General features: G+C 31.1%; 2 protein-coding genes across 2 annotated transcripts; one reads left to right on the forward strand and one right to left on the reverse strand.

Moving 5' to 3' along the window:
- Window positions 1–416: 416 nt before the first annotated feature.
- On the reverse strand, window positions 417–6,085 carry LOC131168875 (V-type proton ATPase subunit H-like). The gene is made up of 11 exons (XM_058144328.1): window positions 6,050–6,085; window positions 5,664–5,789; window positions 4,955–5,057; window positions 4,803–4,868; window positions 3,936–4,008; window positions 3,726–3,843; window positions 3,473–3,634; window positions 3,057–3,182; window positions 2,665–2,790; window positions 1,628–1,807; window positions 417–982 (listed from the first exon to the last, which is right to left on the reverse strand). Exons 1-11 carry the CDS (start codon window positions 6,077–6,079, stop codon window positions 734–736), a joined length of 1,359 nt encoding a protein of 452 aa, XP_058000311.1. The 5' UTR covers window positions 6,080–6,085; the 3' UTR covers window positions 417–733.
- A 4,624-nt stretch (window positions 6,086–10,709) lies between these two features.
- LOC131178734 (uncharacterized) lies at window positions 10,710–17,285 on the forward strand. Its single transcript, XM_058144329.1, has 5 exons — window positions 10,710–11,233; window positions 12,655–12,917; window positions 14,330–14,447; window positions 15,209–15,417; window positions 16,709–17,285. The coding sequence occupies exons 1-5, from the start codon at window positions 10,814–10,816 to the stop codon at window positions 17,160–17,162; spliced, it is 1,464 nt and encodes a 487-aa protein (XP_058000312.1). The 5' UTR covers window positions 10,710–10,813; the 3' UTR covers window positions 17,163–17,285.
- Window positions 17,286–21,450: the final 4,165 nt, after the last annotated feature.

Consider the following 21,450-nt stretch of genomic DNA (forward strand, 5'->3'; position numbering starts at 1 on the left):
AATAACAGGCTTACCTTGAATCTGGTGTATGAAACCATCAAGTTTCCTTGGAGTGTTGAGAGCCTGGAACAAGCAACAAGCGTTTGCACAGTGAATCAATGAACAAATTCAGGTGCATTTTTATTAAGCGAATTATTAACATTTTTTTTTCTAATAAGGGATTGAGAGAGTGAAAATTTGTCTTTGCCAAGTGAATAATATACTTTCAACTACTAAATCAAGTCAATCAATTAATTAATCATTTTTATCGGTTTTTTTTTTTATATGATTCTGTTACCATGGGATGGATTCATCCAGAAGAAAAAAGGAGCACTGAAGGCCTCAAATGATGAATAATTCCCTGAAATTCAGTCATAAAACTGTTAGCAGCAGAGAGAAGGGGTTAAAAAGCTGCATAAATCAATGAATTATAGAAATAAACTCCAAACATTCCCATTGTGAGATGGCATTATTGAACAACCAAGGAACTATCGGATCATACATACACCCAAAAAGAAATTAATAAATAAATAAATACCTCAGAAACTATAAAAAATATTCCGCAATTTGGTAAAACAGACTAATTCTTTCAGTTTGCAAGTAACTGAATGTCTAGTAAAGAAGAGTTCTTATCAAATATTAATCATTGTGACAAATAACCAAGAAGCTGACTTCAGGGTCCCTTCATTTTATGCAGTCCCACAGCAGATGGCGTAAAACCATTGCACTATTATTACACACTTTGAACATCGAATCATGCCTGCAAAAAGCTTGCGTACTTTGCGCCTAGGAAAAGCCTTTGAATGCAGAGTAGAGCATTTTTGGTAACTTCAGCATTTTCATGGTTCATCAGTTTCATTGCCCGTTCCTTGGCCTTGAGGTCTGTCACTACAATCCGCCCAGCAGGGTGGTGCTGGATAAATTGTGAGAGATCAAAGCAAGCAACAGCCAGAGCTCTTGGGTCACTAGATGTGTCCAAAATTGTAATAAGGACCCTCAGAATCTGTCACAGAAGATCGCACATTAGTATTGCAGAAAGTTGCAACTTTTGAAGTTCAGTACTCCAAAACAATTACTATGTAATAAGGTCCAAATTGCAAATTTTGATCTATCAATTTTGAACAAGATTTGTTTTTGTTTTTGTTTTTATTCTTTCATGACTAATTTTAACTTATTTGTTTTGTTTTTTAAAAAATTTTCTTAGTAACTAATAGTCTTGAAAGAAGTTGAAAATTTTTATGTTAATTAGTATAAATAATTCTATAAACATCAATTCAGTCCCAGGGAAAAAAGATTTAAATGGAAACTAACATATTAAGAGCGTAAAGAAAAATGCTATTAGTAGTAGTTGATCAGAATATTTCTAAAAAAATATATATATAAGGCAATTTTAGAGCATTAGCCACAAGGACAATTTTGTCCAATCAAAATTTAATATCTTGCCCAGACAAGGCATTTATGCACATGAGATCACTAGTTATTTTCTTTTTTCTTCTCCTCACCACTGCTTCTCTTGCCTCATGTAGGCTCAACCAAGCAGTTACTTTATATGATTCATCCATTTATCAAGTGACTCGTAACAAAACATTCTTCGATCAGTTGACCACAAAGCAATGGATCAAGGCATGAGAAGAAAGACAAAAAATACCTGGAAATCATTCTCTTCAAAATTGTTAATATTTTCACGCCAGAATATAGGATCTTTGTGCATAGGAGACCAGTCAAGATGCCCAAGGAGGGCTTCTTGCTTATACTTATCGAAAGAACTCAGTTTCTTAATGTTATCCCTCAAGCCTTCTTCCAGTTGGTTCAGAGCCTCCAACAAGTCCTGCAAAACATTCAAAGCAATTATGAGACACTAGTTAAAAAAGTAGGAGAGTCCAAACATTGAAATTGAGACTAATTTCTTTATGGAATCATATAATAAACTACCAGATTAAGCTTGCAAATTATTTAAATTTGACTCAGTTCTAATTGAGTCAAGCTTTGAGTTTAAGTAGCAAGTGACCCTCTACCAAAGACTATATATATCTAAGAAAACAAAATGCTAAGACACTTAAGATGTTAACTTTGATCCTAACAAAAGATAAACATGAAAACTCCAAATTTTGGGAGGGGAAAAACCTAAACACAAGGACTGCTACAATAACCCCTCAACCAGACCTTAAGCTTTTTGCCTGTCAGAAAGCAATTGTACTGCTCAGAACATAGTATCATTTATGAAGAGATACAATTCAAGTTGCTCAAGATGATACAAATTAAATTGAACATTTGTCAAGGAAAGAAAAAATGCAAGGCCACCCAGCCATACATATAACTGAAATACATTATTTGACAGCATAGCCATACAAAGTGCTGAGCTAGTGGCTGTACTTAAGAAATAAACAAACAACAACAACAAAAAGATAGAAAAAGATATGCAAGGATCATCACCAGTAATGATCATTAATTACTATAACATAAAAGACGAACTCTATACCAAATTTATATTAAATGTAAAATGATTGATAATAGTAATCGTTCATCATAGCATGATATCAATTTAGGGGCAGGCATGAAAGTGGACCAAGATTCATAGTATATTAAAAGATCAGTACATCCTCATTACCTTCCATTCCTTATTCAATATAGTCACAAAATAAAAACAGCTGAAGAAAAATAAGCTAGGCCATCTAGTTGTCTTACCTCATCACTCCATGCTTGTGCTTTCAAACTTTGAACAATTTGTGGTAGACCAAGGTCTACCATCTGTGCACCAAAAGTACCTTTGGCAAGCAAGTTCCTAAAGGTCAAGACAATCACCCTGACAACCTAGCAGAAAATATTGCAACCAACTTCACAAAATCAGATGGAGCATAATATTTAATCTTTGAATAGGGATAAACATGACAAATTGCAAAAAAAATGGCATGGTTTAGCTCAGAACCATGTGCAGATTTTCCATGTGACTAGTCAATTTATAATCCACAAAAAAGCAATATAATTGCAAGAATGGAAATGTGAGAACGGTTTACATTTTAATTAGTAGATTGAATACTTATAAACACAATCTAAACGACGCAAAAATGAGACCTTACCTTTTCTTTAGTGGAACTCTTTACAACCTCTATTAGTCGCGGCAAGGTTCTTGAAGTAGCCAAGTATTCAATTGCTGGTTCATAGTACGATAATAGCCAGACACAGAGACATGTTTCATAGAGAAGCTGTAACAAAGAATAAGTTATCAATATTTAATTTTTCATTGCAAGGTTCAAATAAAATGTTCTTAATTTTCAAAGATTGCATAACAAATATGGGTCCAAATAAAATGTTCTTAATTTTCAAAGATTGCATAACAAATATGGGCATGCTTGTTCAGCCTGCCAATAAACATGATAAACTCATGAAAATCCACAAGTGATCAGGACATATCAGTAGCTAATGTGTAGAATTACATAATTAAATATAGAATACATTAATGAAAGACAGCAATCTGGAACGTGGTGACAGCTACCTGGATAGATTGCAGGGTAGATGCAGGAGAAATTAAAGGTATCAACAGCTTCACTCCATCTGCTTGAACAAATGAAGACCTCACTACAGGTTCCCTGAGTAATGTTGCTAGGCAACTAATAGCAGTTGGAACACCCCGACTCGGATGAGAAGGCTTCTTCAACTGCATGACATTCGGTATCAAGAGCAAAGCATGGCAATTAGTATAACCCAACTTAAAGCACTAACTGATGTTCTTGAAACAGTACACAAACCTGAGCACAAAGCCATTCAACCAATCCTTTTAACACATCATCAATGAAAGTGACTTTACTCTTTGAGTTTGACGCTTGTCCATTTGCAGTGATGCCATCTTGAGTTTTTGGCCTAGCACTACGGCAGTAGTGGAGTTATTATAAAAGATTCAATTTTGTTATTATGTAAACTTCACCTCTTCAACAGTTGTGAACTAATATTTTAAGTACCTTACTATTAGAGCAAGAATCTTGCAGCTCTTTTCTTGGATGTACCAGTTACCTTTCCAAAGCAACCTGAGAATGACCAAATAGGTTGTTTTAGTTTCCAATATTTTAACTGAAATAGAATGACTTAAGGTGGTGAAATTCAAATAAGCAAAACACAAATGAAAAAGACCAATTATTTTGTTTATGTCTTGGAAGAGATATGGCCAAAGGTAGAAGGTTAAAAATATAAATCCAAATATGCATATATTTAAAAATATTAAAAAGATTTAGGTATAATGTACAATGCCCCACAGTGTTCAACGAACTAACCATAAACCATGTTTCCAATGGGCGTAAACCAGCTACTATATTTATGCCCCAGGAATACCTTCATACATACTTTCAAGTGCTAATGTGGGCCACAACGAAAATAAACTGATACTCATCAGATCAGCTATTATTGGATTTTTTTTTTTTTTTTGGAATTGGAAGGACGTGTTTGATGCTATTAAGTGTAGGAAACTAATATTCCCTGGAATGCAAGAATAACCAACTTAAATTCAACTTATTAAATTGAGTTAAGCACATTCAACCAATAGGAAGAAAAGTTGGGTGCTCATATTGCAGTAGCCACAAATCAGCTTTTGACAGAGAAATGGCTATTGAAATGCTGCACTCAGAATAACCAGAGTGCTGAGTCTCAAGAAAATTGAAAAAAAAAATAATAATAACTCAAATTCAAACAAGAAAATGATGGATTCAATAACTGAATTGAACCTTATTGCATTGAAAGATAAAATCCCATCATACATCTAAAACATTGCTTAAAAAGAAATAAAGCTCAAATAAAACAACACAGCAAACTTTGAACAAATACTCAACTTAAGAAAGGTTCATAAGTATCCTCATTTGCAAGAGACTTATCATGGAATAATCTAGCTCTTTTTGGATTAGCTGCCAATCAAAATCAACAATAAGTTAACATGTAAATAACAAAAATATAATTTGTAAAGCAAAAAAAAAAAAAAAAAATCAGTTACCTGTTAGCAATTCATCAATTAAAGCAAGAACATATTCAACTGTTTCTTCCTTAAATATATCCCGTAAGATCCTAACAAATACCCGAACATAAGCTGGACCATCCTGTCATAATCAAAAGCAGATTCAGGCAACTCTCCTAGAATCGTAGTAAGGTATTGAAACTAGAAAAACACAGCTTGTAACAAACCAAAGGAGGAATATAAGTACTGAAGTATTAAATAGCAAGAGAGAGAACCAACACATCAGACATATTCAAATCAAACGAAGTAGAAATACCATTGATTGTGCACCTCTAAGTTACCTCTCATTTTTCTTAAAAAAAATAACATATGGTAAGCGTAAAATTGCTATTCCAGAGATAAGAATTCCACATGGCTCATCATGCCTGCCTTTAAATAATTCCAGTACTCATCAAGTGACTGGTGACATATTAAACAGTTTCGAAAGAAGGAACAAAATTTTTGCAAAAAGATCATTACTTATATTCCCACTGAAGAGAGTTCTAAGTAGGAGAATTCAAAGACAATCCTAGACTCGCATATTCTATATGAAGAAGCTACTCGCAAGATATGAACCTAAAATCATAGGCCGCAGACCCATAATTGCTACCATGGACCAAAAAAAAGTAACCTCTACAACAAGCATACAAGTCTAAACACACATATACAACTTGAACTTTATGCCCAACAAAGATTAATAAGAGATTACATCATCTAACAATTGTGCCCTGTAACTTTCAGATCGATTTTCATAGCGCCTCAACAGCTGAAGGTCAGTTCCTGAGATCAGCTTTGTCATCATATATGTCTCCCATGGGATATCCCTCTTAAGAACCTATTAAATGGAACAGAGGTGTTAAAATCAAAACATAATCACATAAATAAAAATAAAAATAAAATTTAATATCAGACTAGATCACTAGACCATTTAAAAAAGCATTATTTCTATGAAATTCAGAAATTAAATGGTCACAACAGCAAGTGAAGAAAAAAGAGAAATTCCAAATAAAATTACAAGATTAAGAAAAAAAAAAAGGACCGTAAACAAGATATTTTGATTTGCATAAATTAAATAGGAGTGATCAGATCACCAACCTGTTCCGCAGTCAGTTCGGCTTGGGCCATTGATACTGAAACAACTCAAAACGACACAAAATTAACACCAATTCAATGACCTACAGAATCCAAAATTAGATGAATCTAACTCGAGTTTCTCTTCAATTTTCCACCAGGCGACAAAAAATCCAAATTCAGAGAGTGAAGGAAGAGGAATACAAAGAATTTTTCACTACAAAATACAGAAAAAATCAGATCATGAAGCAAAAATCTAGATTAATTCTATTTCACATCACTGTAAAGAAAGGTAAACAAAATGCACCTGGAATTGGCCACTGACAGATTATGATTGATTAAATGATAAACGAATTAAAAGGAAAAAAAATTGCAGAAATTAAGCATTAAAATCCAGTGAATTTAGCAGAGATAAAATGATAGATTTTAGTTCAGAAGACAAATCGATCGTCTACTTACCTTTTTTTTTTTTTTCTTCCTTCTCGGTGTACTCTGGTTATGTTGCGAAAGGAAAGAGCTGTGCTCGTGAGGAGTTTCTTCGAAAGAGATTTGTGATTGGAGTGTTGGAGAGCCACAATTAGGTACTTGTATGGTTACTTTGATCTACTAATAACTCCTAAGCTTATGCGTACACGTGTCCTATATGAGTACCCCAGCTTCTTTCTATTAAGAAATAATAGCAAAAATTTTAGGCTATTTGGGCAAATCACAAAAAAAAAATCTCAACTTTACTATTCCTATAATTCTATTTCTTTTTTTTAATTTTATCCTAATCTTTAATACCTAATTTAATTTTATCGTCAAAATTTATTATTAAATTTAATAATAATATTATGTCATCATATTTAATAGAAATTATAATATTTTATTAACTACTAACTCTAAATTATCTTAATAATAAAATTTAGATCTTTATCCCAAAATCGATTCTACACCTTTGATTTATTCTTCTATGAGTAAGAATAAACAAGAGAAAAATGAAATATAATAGCATAATTAATTTTGATTTAGAGATTATAAGTGAATTAGTGATTAATTAGATATGATAATACTTATTAAACATGATGATATGATATTATTGTTAAATTTAATAATTAATTTTGACAATAAAGTAAAATTAAATCGAGAGCCAAGATTGGAGTAAAATTATTAAAAAAAAACGATAGAATTATAAAAATTGTTAGAGATTGTGTTTTTTTGGGCGATTTCTCTTTTTATTTTATTTTTATTTGTGAGATATTTCTATTTCTTTTGAAAAAATAAAGAGATGCGTCTATTTTTTATAATTTTTTATAATTAACTTGAATTTAAATTTGAGAATTCATATTATTAAAAATAACTCCAATAAGTTCACTAATTGTTTTTATTTATCATTTATTGATTCATTTTATATAAAAAAACCTTAATTTTCTATAACAGTGGAATTAAGGATTTAAAACTTATAAAAACTCTAAAATAAAATAAATACATAAAAATGTAAATTAATTATATATACGCATATTATAGTGTATATGGTTTTTTAATAATTTTTATTTTTTTCAATTTTTTATATGAAAGTTAATCAATAAGATTTTTTTGGTTCATTTTTAATAAATAAAATTACATATTATTTATTAATAATTGAAGTATAAAAGATCAATAATTCATCGAGGATAAAAAAAAATTAATATAATTAAGATTGTGTGATAAAAATACTCTTTAAATAATTTTGGTTGCCCCAATTCAAGCTATAGGTATAAATAATAAAAACTATTTATATAACAAACATGAGTTAATTAATGAATATATATATATATATATATATATAAAGGCTTGCTCAGTTCATTTATGAGAAATTACAAATGCAAGTACATGGGTTTAACTCATAGATCCCAACTCGACACGACCTAAAACCCAGCTCTCTTACGAAAAACTTTAACTTGAAAGCCTAACTCAATCATCAAAAGAAGGCACTTGAAAGCCTAACTCAATCATCAAAAGAAGGCAGTTGAGATTGCACTTAAGATTGAGTAACCAGGTCAATGGTGGCACCAAAGATGGTGAGAAGCTCGAGGACTAGGGAAGTTGAGAACCAAGTACAGAAGTAAGGTAAAGCTCTAAAACCAGCTCAACCTGCAACTCAAGTGAACAAGCTTCTGTCAAGGAAGGACCCCTCCTTCAGAGATTAACCGGGAGGCAGGCAAAACTCAATAGGCTCTTATGGCCACTTAAGAGACTGGGTGCCTATAGATGGCATCGGAAATGTCACTTAGAGATACTAACACCAAAAATCAGACCCAGTAACACACAAACCAAATGATCAATATCACAACAGTAATCATTTCTTCGTCAAAACTAATGGAGTCTGGAAGAAGTGCATGCAACCTTCTCAACTTAAACAAACACCCTGATCAACGCAACAAACAAGCAAGCAAGAAACAAACCCAAAGCCACTAATAAAGAAGGCAGATTAAGACAAGGCTCTCTCTCCATTGAAGCTCTAATTTGTCAAGAACCATGAACTAAAAACTTACATACAGCCTCCAAGGGGTGAAGGAGAGTAACCCACAACCGGGAGAAGGGATGGAGAGCCACCCCTCCCTTGTAGGGGCAGGGGCAACTACTACTTCGCAATAGAAAGACTTGAAGTCTCAAGGAATAAATTACTTTTTTCAGAGAAAATTTCTCTCTCAAAATAAAAGAGAGAGTATTTAACTTAAAAGATATATAAATTTCGGTCCAAATTTTACTTGAAAAATGAATTTAAATCACCAATTCGCCGAGTCTAGCTAAAATTGTACCCATCTAAAAACTTAAACAAAACAAAATCACTGATATAATACCATTGCAACCTTTTACTATTTTTTTTGCTAACTTTATCAAGTAAGATGCTTCATTGATCAAGGATACTTTGATATCTTCTAAAAAGAAAGATGAATCATCTGCACGCTTTTGAGTTTCATTTGCAGAGATGTGAAATTAATGATGGGAATTGAAAATGAGCTATCAAATATTCATGTCTTTTAGCTATCACCACTATCAAATTAATATTAGTAATATTTATGTGAATTGCATGAGTTTACATTTTTAATAGTTTAATTTAATATATTTTTCTATACATCAAAATAATCATATTGGCAATTATATTTGAATTATGAGCGTACATAAAAAATATTTTACTCAATAGGTGTGTTATATTTGTTTAATGATTATGTGATACATACGTTGAATATAAAATAATTAAAAATATGTGATAATTATTTTTTTTTAGACTGTAATATTTATAAATTAGAAACATATATAAGAGAGTATTCCTTGATGCATTATGTTTGCGGATGATATTGTTCTGATAAATAAGACGCGAGAATGAGTCAATAGAAAGCTAGAGTTTTAGAGTAAAAATAAAGAGTGCAAGGGTTTTAAGTAGAACGAAGGCGAAAGCATTTTGAGTTCAGTGAAGGCCAAACTGATGATAGTGAAGGAGTTAGTTTGGATGGAGTGGTACTGTCCTAAAGTAATCACTTTAAATATCTCGACTCAGCCCTTCAAGTAGATGAGGGATGTGAGGAGGATGTTAGTCATAGGATTAAAGCCGGATGGTTGAAGTGGAGACGTGCTACGAGAGTTTCATATGGTCGCAAGATTCCCAATAAGTTGAAAGGAAAATTTTACCGTACAGCTATACGACGTTATGTTATATGGTAGTGAGTATTGGGCACTGAAGAAGTCGTATACGTCTAAGATAAGAGTTGCAGAGATGAGAATGTTAAGGTGGATGAGTGGCCATACTAGACTAGATAAAGTTCGTAATAAGAGTATTAGAGAAAATGTATGAGTGGTACTAGTTGAGGATAAGTTGAGAGAAGGGAGATTGAGGTAGTTTGGTCATGTAAAGTGTAGACATACGGATACTCTAGTTAGACAAGTAGAGCACATTAGGTTAGAGGATAAAAAAAAAAAAGAGTAGACCTAAATTGACTTGGAGGAGAGTAGTTCAACATGACTTATAAGTATTACACATTTCTGAGAATTTAACCCAAAATCGTTTAGAGTGGAGAAAGTGAATCCATATAGCCGACCCCAAATTTTTAGGATAAAGGTTTAGTTGAATTGAGTTGTAACATTTATAAATTAATTAATTAATCATATGATAAACTATTTATTAAATTAATTTAATTAAATAGTTTATTAAGTATATTTTAAATATTAAATATCACAAAATAGAAAATTAGTAACATCCAATGAAGTTTCAATTTTTAATGATATATTTTTCAAAGTCATAATTAATTATAAATAAATATTATTTTTAAATTTCAAATAAATAGGTTAATTGATCCAATCAATCCATAAAAAAATAAAAAAAATTCAAAAATTCCTTAAAAAAAATATTAGCTTGTCCTTTACCATTATATATATTTATATCTATTTATATAGATATTGACATCCTTTTTAAAGGGAGTAATTTTTATTTTTTCATGTTATTATAAGTGAAAAATATGATATTTTAAGAAACTAAAATTTTTAAGAAAATATATATATAAACCTTGATTGGGCCAACGGAATCCGGCCCGGCCCCGCCCCGCCCCGCCCCTATGGCCCGAAAAACAACTGGTCTAAAAGGAACCAAGTAAGGGGTTTTGCGACGTAAAAGAAAGACAGGCATTGGTTTTATGCTCCATCGTTATACACAAAAAGCTGTTATCTTTGTGCTTGAAAGCTGAGGCCTGAGCCTCCCTTTTTTGTGGATGCATCCATCCTCAACAATCTCACGATAAAAGTACCAAGAACCCATCAACCTATACTTAGACAATGTCCTTCTCTCTTCTCTCTTCTCCTCCCACCACAACCTCTCTTCTCTCCCCTCATTATCATTCTCCTTTCTTTCCTCCTATTTTCTCTCTTTATCCCCATTCTTCCCTATATGGCTACACCACCACAATAACCATTCTTCCTTGTCATTACAGACCAAGAGAAAGGTGTGGACGAGTTGGTTCCATGGACAAAAGGCTAGATGGGCATTTCAGGGTAAGTTCTTGTTCTAGCTTTGAAGGTGGTAGAGAAGAAGGAGAATTAGAGGGTAGGAGTTGGAGAGGACAGAATGAAAAAGGGCAAGTGGGGGAAGAAAATTTTGAGAGTGGTCGCGAAGAAGAAGAGGAAGATATTGAGGCTTTAAGTCCTACTGCTGTTTTGCCTGAGAGATGGGATGTTCTTGGTCTTGGTCAAGCTATGGTATTTCTCCTTTTCCAACCTTCTTTTAAATGTTAAAATTTCCCTGTTTGTTGTTTTGGATATCAGATTTTCTGTTTCTGTTTATTTGCTGGGAAAAGAAAATGATGGGCCAATTGACATACAAGGAAAGTTTGCTCAACACCACTCTTCCTTCCTTTCGTCCTTTCTGATTGTTTATTTGGGGTATATCATGGTTCAACTATTTAATCAATTATCTAGAATTTCTTTAATGGTCATGAAAATGTAAGAGCTTGTGTGGTTCAATTCAATTCCACAAAATTTTGTGGAATTCAATTGAATTCTATGTTTTATGTGTTTGGTTTGAATAAAATTTAGATTTCAATTTTAGGAATTCAATTATATAGAATTGGTTATAACTAAAACCAATTATGGTACTTGAAACAAATTCCACATAACTCATAACAATATTTTTATGGACTAAAATGTCCATATCAAACAATTTTTTCTCAATCTTAAGTTTGAAACTTTGACCACCAATGTGGTCAACAAGAATTTGTTACATCCAGCAAATACCATTAATTAATTAAAAAAAATTAGAAGTGATCTAATAAGAATATGCACTTAGTAATGACACTATTTATGTTGTTATATAAATCTCTTATATTATGAGACTTGTGACTTTTATTAGTATATTATTAATTGGTTTACATGTTTGTTAATTGTTATAAATTTTTTAGGAATAAGATTTTTTTGATAGAGTAGAAAATTATAATTTTTTTTACTTTTACTCTTGAGAGTATTTTAGGAAATGAGGACAAATGAATTTCAATTATGAAATTATATCAAGCATGATTTATATGTAATTCAATTGAATTATGTATTATTATGTATTTTAAGTCATGTCATATCAAACAGTGGAATTCATTTCAAATGAATTATAGCAATAATTCAATTAAAATGAATTCCAAGTTTGTGATTGAATTGAACCTCACACTATGTAAGAGATAAGTGGAAAACACAAGTCCTCAGTTTGTGTTGGGTGGATTTTGGATACTATAATAATTAAAACATCCTCAGTTTTTGATGGGTGGATTTTTCATACTCTGCTATTTTGGTGAAATAATTTATTTGTAATCTGCTTAATTATTCTTCTGCAATTGATGAGCATGCTTTTATTTTTGGAGATGAACTCTTTTGTGTTCATATTATCAGATTTCATAATAAGTTCGTATATGATTAAAGTAGTTGTTACCTTTCAGCCATTGTATATACTGGAAATTGTGTTGTGTGGAAAAAAAATTATGAACTCTGACAATGTTGACTATTTGATAGTTGCTTTAAGTTTCATTTATGGCATATCTTTTTTGTGTGTGTGTGTGTGTGTGTGTGTGTTTCTTTAAGTTTATGGTACGGAAAAATCAATTAATACTGGTGTTTCATCTCTGTTATTACATATTTAGGTAGATTTTTCTGGCATGGTGGATGATGAATTTTTGGAAAGATTGGGATTAGAGAAGGGAACAAGGAAAGTTGTGAACCATGAAGAGAGGGGTAGAGTTTTGCGAGCTATGGATGGTTGCAGCTACAAGGCAGCTGCTGGAGGATCTCTTTCAAACAGCCTAGTGGCATTGGCAAGGCTTGGCTGCAAGCCCATTTCAGGCCCTGCCTTAAATGTAGCCATGGCAGGCAGTGTAGGGAGTGATCCATTAGGTGGCTTTTACAGGTTAGGTGGTATTTTGATTTCATTGTTGTTACTTATTCTCTCACCTTGTTTATATAAAAGACCAAGTGGATGAGACTTTGGCTTTCAACTTTCGAGATTATTCTTTGTTTGGCTCAATAATGTTGGACAATAGATCTATGATGTTCTCCCTTTTTATATTAGGAGTATTTATCTTCTTTAGTTGCTGATGATATCAATTGCATATTATTGCTATAATAGAAATAAAATTGCATATTGATGACTTTTGGCCATTTTCCCTTAGTGTTTTTTTTATTTTTATTATTTTTTTTTTAACCAAGTCATCAACAAAAAGAAACAAGACATTGGTGGTTGCTTTATGAGTACTACGGCATGATTGCTGATTTTCCTTGAGGATGATAGTTATTCTCATTGAGCAATTTAATTGGGTCAAGAGCTGCTGTGGTACCATATGTGACAAAAACTCTGCATGATTCAGAAATTGGTCATATATATATATATATATACATATGTATATATAAATATATACATATGTATATATATATATATATATATTGATGCAGAGTGCAAGCTTGTGCATTTCTTATAGTTTTTCCAGGAGTATAAGTAAACTACTCACCTCATATGATAGCTATGGATCCATTATGGTGAAGTTAGATTTATTGGAAGATGGTGGTCTGTCCTTGACACCCTGTGGATTCTTATGGCATTGGATTAAGTTAAGTTTGAAACAGCTCAACTAAAGGCACATAATAGATACATCTGATAGCCATCAGTGCTCAGGTTGATATGAAGTTTCTGATTCAATAGAAAGGAATTTGCTAATCCTTGTGGTATTGAATTGAGTTCAGTCTGAAACAACTTGATTCAAAGCCTATATATATAGTATTTGACCACTGATCAGGCTTCAAAATTTTCCCTATGAATTAGATTATAAGCCTCAGAATGAAAAATTGATAGTGCTTCATATTCTTCTTCTTTTCTTTAAATTTTTGAGCCTATTGGAAGTCCCATTGGGCCAGAGATGCACAACAGGGTTTGCCTGTCTTGTTTCCTAATATCATCCCATGCAACAACAATTCTTCTTTTCTAGAAGGGTGCTACTTGCCTGAGTGTCTGATCCTAGAACTTAAGAGTTAAGGCAAGGAATCACCAGGCTGCTGGACGGTTTTTTGCTTTTGTCCCTATCAATATTGCATCTCTTCCATCTGGTTTACAAGTTGATTGTTGTTGATTAGTTTATCAATCTTCCTTCATGATAAAAATTTGTGGTGTCTACTCTTTATGTTTTCTATTTTGCTACTAAGTCCAAAATTAAATAATCTTAATTGACCAATCCCAATCTATAATCAAAATTTGAATTATTTGATCTTATCATCGCATTTAACTATGATCAGATGAACTTAAGCATTTTCTTTTGATACATTTTATAGAGCAAAATTACGTCGGGCAAATGTGAATTTTCTCTCTGCACCTGTCAAAGATGGGACAACAGGAACAGTGATAGTTCTTACAACTCCAGATGCTCAGCGAACTATGCTTTCATATCAGGTAATATCTGCTTTGAATGACAGAATTGGTGACAAGTCCTTTTAATGTTTCATTTTTAGAGATCTATAGGTTTTTTATTTTCCCAAAAAGAACTTGGTTAATCTTTAAAGTTATAAGTTTTTCTCTTTCTTTCTTTTGATGCAAATATGAAAAATATGACTTGTGCTTTCTAAAACTGTGGTTTCTGCTTGCTAGTTCTATCCATTCATGTCCAATAATTATATTTTTACTTCATTCAACATAAGACTTATGCTGCTTGAAGGTTGACTATGTAGTGAACTTATTTTTCTTTGTTGAATTGTGGAAAATATTTATGGAATTAACTGGAACCAAAAGGCAGGTTTAAGATCGTGCACATTTTTTGGCTTTATTTTGAGAGTAGATTATTCATTTTATTCACTTTTTACTCTCTTCAGTTTACAACATTTATGAACTTGTGTTGCATGCTACCGATTGTCATTTTTAAGCAGGACACACATGAAATTATTATTGGGTATGTATTGGCATCTGAGTCTTTCCTTGAGAAATAAATAAGAAATTGGAGGTGTACAGTATTTAAGGGTAAGGACATGCAGATTCAAATTGGAAATGTAAATGTCATTTGAGCTATCAAACATAAAGTTTGGAATTGATCCTTCATGTATAATCTTTATGTATTTAATTAGTCACATTAGAAGCTTACTCCTTAGTACATTTATCCCTTAATTTGCTTTAGAATTGTTTTTGGTACATTAAGTGACTCTAATATGAGCCTCTTTTAGGGTACATCTTCATCTGTTAATTACGACCCATGCTTGGCTACAATAGTTTCCAAGACAAACATATTAGTAGTTGAAGGTTATTTGTTTGAACTTCCTGATACGATTAAAACAATTACAAGAGCATGTGAAGCAGCACGCAGAAGTGGTGCATTGGTGGCAATCACAGCTTCAGATGTGTCCTGCATTGAGAGACATTATGATGATTTCTGGTAAGCTACATGATTCTGTTGATTGTTTAGTTCATTTGTTTTTGAATTTTACACTTTTATGTTGGAGGAATTAGGAATTGCATTACCAGAGGGAAAAAAAAAAAATCTTAATGAGGAATTGTGATAGAAGTACGCTCAGAGAGTGTTGATGGAAAAACAATCACGACATCAAGTTTTTGTGTGTGTTGGATAGAACTTGTACTTGATTTTTGTTTAATTTTGAATAAGAGACATCAAAATAATGATGATAAAGCTTTAATGAGGCAACAGTTTTCATCCTTCATGAGAAGCCCTTTCAAAAGGGGTTTTTATTTTCTGAAGTCCTTTGTTGGAAAACTATCTTCTTAACCAAAAGTAATGCTCTTTTTTTTTTAAAAAAAAAAAAAAAGAAAAGCCTGCCACAGAATTATTCACCTCCTTTGCCATGTTGTAAAATTTGGTAGTCACTTTTGTGGAACTTGTGGCTGTTGTGAACTCCTTTTGAGTCAAGATGAATATGCTCACATTTTTGGTAAATGAGGCATGCATGGAGATGAGATGGCCATGTTCAGATGTAAAGGGGAACAAGCCTAGTGTTCATGGTTTTACCATCTTTTGACTAAAAAAAGATTCGCTTTTAAATGGAACATTTTGTCTAATTCTGAATGTAGGGGAATGATGACATCCTGTTGGGTTTTATTAATTCCCTGAGATAAACAGGAGCTAACAGAAGATTAAAAGTGAGACTGTTTACTAAAATACTTAAAAGTAATAAATTACTCTAGTTTGTAAGTCCAAATGCCCTAAGTTCATGGCTATTTAAACATCTGGATATTTTCCATCTAACCATGTGCCTTGTTGGTTGTGTCTTTCAGTGGAAGAACACCCATGTTTTCAAGAACAAGTTTAACTGTATACCTCTATTTGAGATTACGAATTGTTCATGGTAATGATTCAACACAAAGATTTTAGAATTCGTCAAGGTCCCATTTTGTTTTCATCTTCTTGGTGTAAAGAAAGAAAAAGTATATTGTTGCTTAACCCAACAATAATAGTGCTCTTATGATCTATTTCCAGCCGCTAGTCTTTGCCAAATCCACACTTAGCTGGTTTAATCTAGCAATGGTAACTTCTCTACTGTTCCACAACCCCCCACTTGCGAAACAGAAAGAGAGTTTTGTAAGAGGGAAGGGGGACAGTGGGGTTGGCTTGTCTTTTGATCATCTCAAGTGTCTTCTTGGGGATTATGAACATTTTCTCTTTCATGGTCAGTATCTAATAAAAGTGTCATTTTTCTCTCCTTGTGGCTCAGGGAAATTGTAGAGAACTATGCAGATGTTGTGTTTGCAAACAGTGATGAAGCAAGAGCTTTATGTGATTTTGCCCCAGAGGAAAGTGCAATTTCAGCTGCAAGGTATCTTAGTCACTTTGTTCCCCTAGTATCTGTTACAGATGGGCCAAGAGGCTCCTACATAGGTGTAAAAGGAGAAGCTGTATATATTCCTCCTTTCCCATGTGTACCAGTCGACACCTGTGGTGCCGGGGATGCATATGCATCTGGTATTTTGTATGGCATTTTGCGGGGCATATCAGACCTGAAAGGAATGGGTACACTAGCAGCTAGGATTGCAGCCACAGTTGTTGGGCAACGGGGTACTCGACTTAGAGTTCATGATGCTCTTAAGCTAGCAGAGTCCTTTGCATTTAATCTCGAGATTAACACCATTAGGTCAGATGTTGGTTCTGATCATGTTTCCAGCTTATAACATGGTGGCTCTAGCCATTTTGATTTCTCAATTCTTTTTGGAGACCGTATTCTCTTTGTCAATAGCCTTTTACCTGTGTACATTATATTATAAATATATTACATTGATTACATTGAAAATGAATTTGCCATGTTCATCTAAATTTGTCAGGAGTAAAGTTCTTGTGCAAGAGAATACCACCTAAAAATGTTCTTTATTTGCTCAGCTAACTTGAATTTTGACTTGTGACATCAATAGAAATTTATCAGAACAGTTTTTATTTAGGCAAGAAAAGGCATTGAGATGCAAGAATTATTTCTTCATGATATGAGTAAAGATTGGGATCATAAGCCCCTGGCAGGATAATTTTCTTAATTTGCTTCCCAGGCAAAGCAAACAAGTGTTGCTCCAAGAAACAAGGGCCTGAGAAAGAGGGAAAGAAGAGAATTAACCAGCTGCCAATCTTGGCAAACCTGCAGCAGATCACTGGTCCTCTGGTAGCTAAGAAATGAAAGGACAACTAATATCTGAGTTTGGACAAACAGCCCTTAAAGTGATGTCCTCGAAAAATTTATTCAGGTGATAGGGTTTGGTGCAATGGGAATGGTCCCATTCCCACATAGCCAAATGGCCTCTGATAGTGAATTGGTGGTTACGCATGCCATATGCTACATTTAAGTTGTCTGCCAATTCATTCTTTGGCATAAGCTGGTGGTTGGCCTCACAACTTAATCACAGGGAAAGAAGCTTATTTTCTCGCTAAAGCAGGAATAGATAGGGTGCAATTTTGTTGGTCGTAATTGTGCCAGCTTGAAGCAACAAATTTAGTAATTTATCTTCATTTCAAGATATAGGTTGTCAATTGTAAATACTTTTAAGTTTCTTATTAATGGTTTCTTTAGTTAAATCTGCTAAGGATAGATGGAAAGAAATTCTTAAAAAAAAAAAAAAAAAATCCCAAATCAATTCTATTTCTTAATTTATATAATTAAAAACTTAAGCAGCATTATGTCAGTCCATTTATAAATTCATTGAAGCATTGACTTCTTCATTATCAGTCACTATATTAAAAATTTTCCAACTAACTCATTAAAAACCAAATGGGTAGCTGGAGTTAAATTGACTTAATTCAGCTAGGATTTTTTTTTTTTTTTCAAAGGAGAGAACCTCTAAATTTCATAGAGGTGAAAGCTCTACATTAATAGATGAGTAGAATTGAATTTGTGATTTTTTTTTTATAATTTTTAAAATATATAAAGAGATTAATCAAATTATGATGGAATCAATAATTATTAAAATCACTATTATACAGTTTTCTGTTAGTTAATAGGTACAAACTAAATGCATTAACAATGCAATAAATTCTTAGGATATATTTGATATTATTGTTGAAGCTGTCGTTAAAAAAATATTTTTTAAAATATATTAATTAAAAAGTATTAAAAAAATAAAATAAAATTTTCAAAATAACATTTTTAAGTTGTTATTTTCAACAATGACTTATTTTTCTTTAAAAGTAGATTTGGACGTTCAAATTTAATATCAAACAAACACTTAGTCTGACTTAGTTTAATGACTAAAAATATATTATTTACCTAGCAAAATTAAGTTTAAATCTCTCCTTCTCTAATGTTTTATTTAAAAAAAAAAACCAATGATCACTTAAAAAAAATAGTATAATCTATATCTTAAGGGTGAAAAATTGTACAAGAAAAAATATTTGGCTATAGAAAATTAAAGATGAAACAGAAAGTGGAGAAGGTCATACATTCAGTGGTTTGCTTTATGTGAGTTTGGTCCATCTTCTGAGTGGAACATTTTAGTGGTCAGAATGATATGTAAGACTTTAAAAGTGGATTTCATTGAGGCTTTTAGTCAATTTTGGTCTAGAGAGCTTTTGATTTTTGAAAATCACTTTAAAAAAATACTTGAAAATGTTAAATTTTGATAAAATTTCACATTTTCAGGAAAGTTAAATTTTTAATTATGTAAATTTTATCCTTACCTTTTCATGGGTGTGAAAAAATATAAATATATATTTAGATATTAAAATAATATTTTTATTATAGATAATATTTGAATAAATATATAATTATTTAAATTTTAGGATAAATTATAAAATTAATAACTTGTAGTTTGATGTCTTTTTCAATTAAGATTTTATAATTTGATTATGATAAAAAAAGATATCATGTGATTTCATGTGGATAAAAAATAATTTTTTATTGTAAATATAAATCTTACTTGAAATAAAATATAAAAAAAAAATATATATTTTTTTTGGTCATACTATCCTCTCTTACCCACCCCTCACACGTACTCTCTCTAGTGACTCTCTCCTCTACAACAAACTCACCATAATAATTAAAGAAATTAACAATTTCAATTTAACTAGGCTTTCTGCTTGGCCTTTTCAACTTATCATTATCATCACAAAATAAAAAAGAATATAATGGTTTCATTTTTTTCATTATAAAAATAATAAATCTTATAATAGATAAATAAAAGTTTAAATTCAAGATCTTTTTAGTCTTAATTCATTAAATTTAAATTTTAAAAAAAATAATAATTTTAAGAAAATAAAAAACTTAAATTTAAATTATTAACTTCATGTATTTTATAATAAATATTTGATGATTTAATTAATTAACTATAATTTTTTGGGGTATATTTTCTTTCCAATATGCAAAGAAAATAAACTGAGTCTAATTTTATTGAAATTTTACAAGCAAATACATCATTTACTGATCTAATATTAAAGTATAAAGAAAATAGATCAGATTTAACTCTATTTCAAAATTTAACTCATTGAAATAAAATTTTATTCAAACATTATATATAGTATAAACACTTTAATCCAAATCTATATGGGATAACATAACACATAATACATATATTAGGTCAAAAAAGAATACCTTAATTGGAAATTTGAACCTGCAAAACTTTATGCCATATAGCTCTAGGTCTTTGTCAAACCTACATCTACCACTCATAATTCACAAAAAGGAAGGGTTACTATTCATATTACCTTTATCATGTAAAGATTTAAAAAAAAAATTATCAATTTTTTTAATTTTGAGACACTAATCTATTAATAACTTAATTAAATCTCACATTAATTTTAACAAAGCTCAAATGAAACAAATGTTTATAGTGTGAAACACATGTAAAGCTAGAATTTAACATACCCAAAAACCCAAGTTGGTGATGTGGGTGACCTAACAATAAGATTTTAGCCAATGGAATAAATATATAAATGGGGACAAGAAGTCCTAGTGGAAGTGCAATCCTCTTTTCCTTGCATTTATTTTTAACTAAATAATGTGAAATAATTGTCACCACAATATGATAGTAGAGGATTGGGTTTTGGGGTTTGAGAAGTAATTGACATCATGGCTTAGGCAAAGTTCATTAAAGAAGGTGGGGTCCAAAACCCTATCTATCCTTTAATGTGATGACTAATGCATAATATGACCCCATGTTGGAGCAAGTGGACCAAAAAGGAGGAGGAAAGGCAACCATTTTACAGTTATTACAGAATCCATATCTCTTAAAATATGGTTATGATCACCCACCCAGTTACAAGGCCATGATTTTATTATATGAAAATTTATTTTATACATAAACTCATTCATATATTTAATAAAGAAATTTTATTATTTATTTTATATTTTGAATTTATGATGAATAGATTGTAAATAAGAAAATTTTTATTATATATATAATTTTTTTAGTTTAGTAGGTCAAAGTTTTATCACCACTTATTTATGAAAATATTTTAATTAAAAATATTAATAATTAGTTTGAAAAAAAACGTATTTTTGGAAATTATTAAACATATAAAAAATAATGTTTATGATAAAAAAATTAATAATTAATAAAAATTAAATACACAAAAAATAATGTTTATACTCCATCCGTTCATAAATAATAGTTATATTTAACTTTTTATTTTATCTAATATTATCTATCATATTTAAAAGATCAAAGAGAATTAATTATATTTTTTCAATCTTACCTATTATCTCTATAAAATATAATAAATATTTATATAATTTTTTTAAATTAATATTATCACATCTTTCTTAATTAAATTAACTGTTTATCATGTTAATATTTATTTCTTCAAATTTCTAAGAAAAGAGAATTAAATAAATTATTAATATTTTTTTTATAAAAATCAAGTGATCTAATTATTTTTTAAATCACCATAAAAACTTTAAGTGTGACTATTATTTATAAACGAATGGAGTAATATATAATTAAATTTAGCAAATATATTTAAATGCCATCAAATTTGTGATTATGT

This window comes from Hevea brasiliensis, chromosome 3 (genome assembly GCF_030052815.1).
Source record: "Hevea brasiliensis isolate MT/VB/25A 57/8 chromosome 3, ASM3005281v1, whole genome shotgun sequence".
Lineage (NCBI taxonomy): Eukaryota > Viridiplantae > Streptophyta > Magnoliopsida > Malpighiales > Euphorbiaceae > Hevea > Hevea brasiliensis.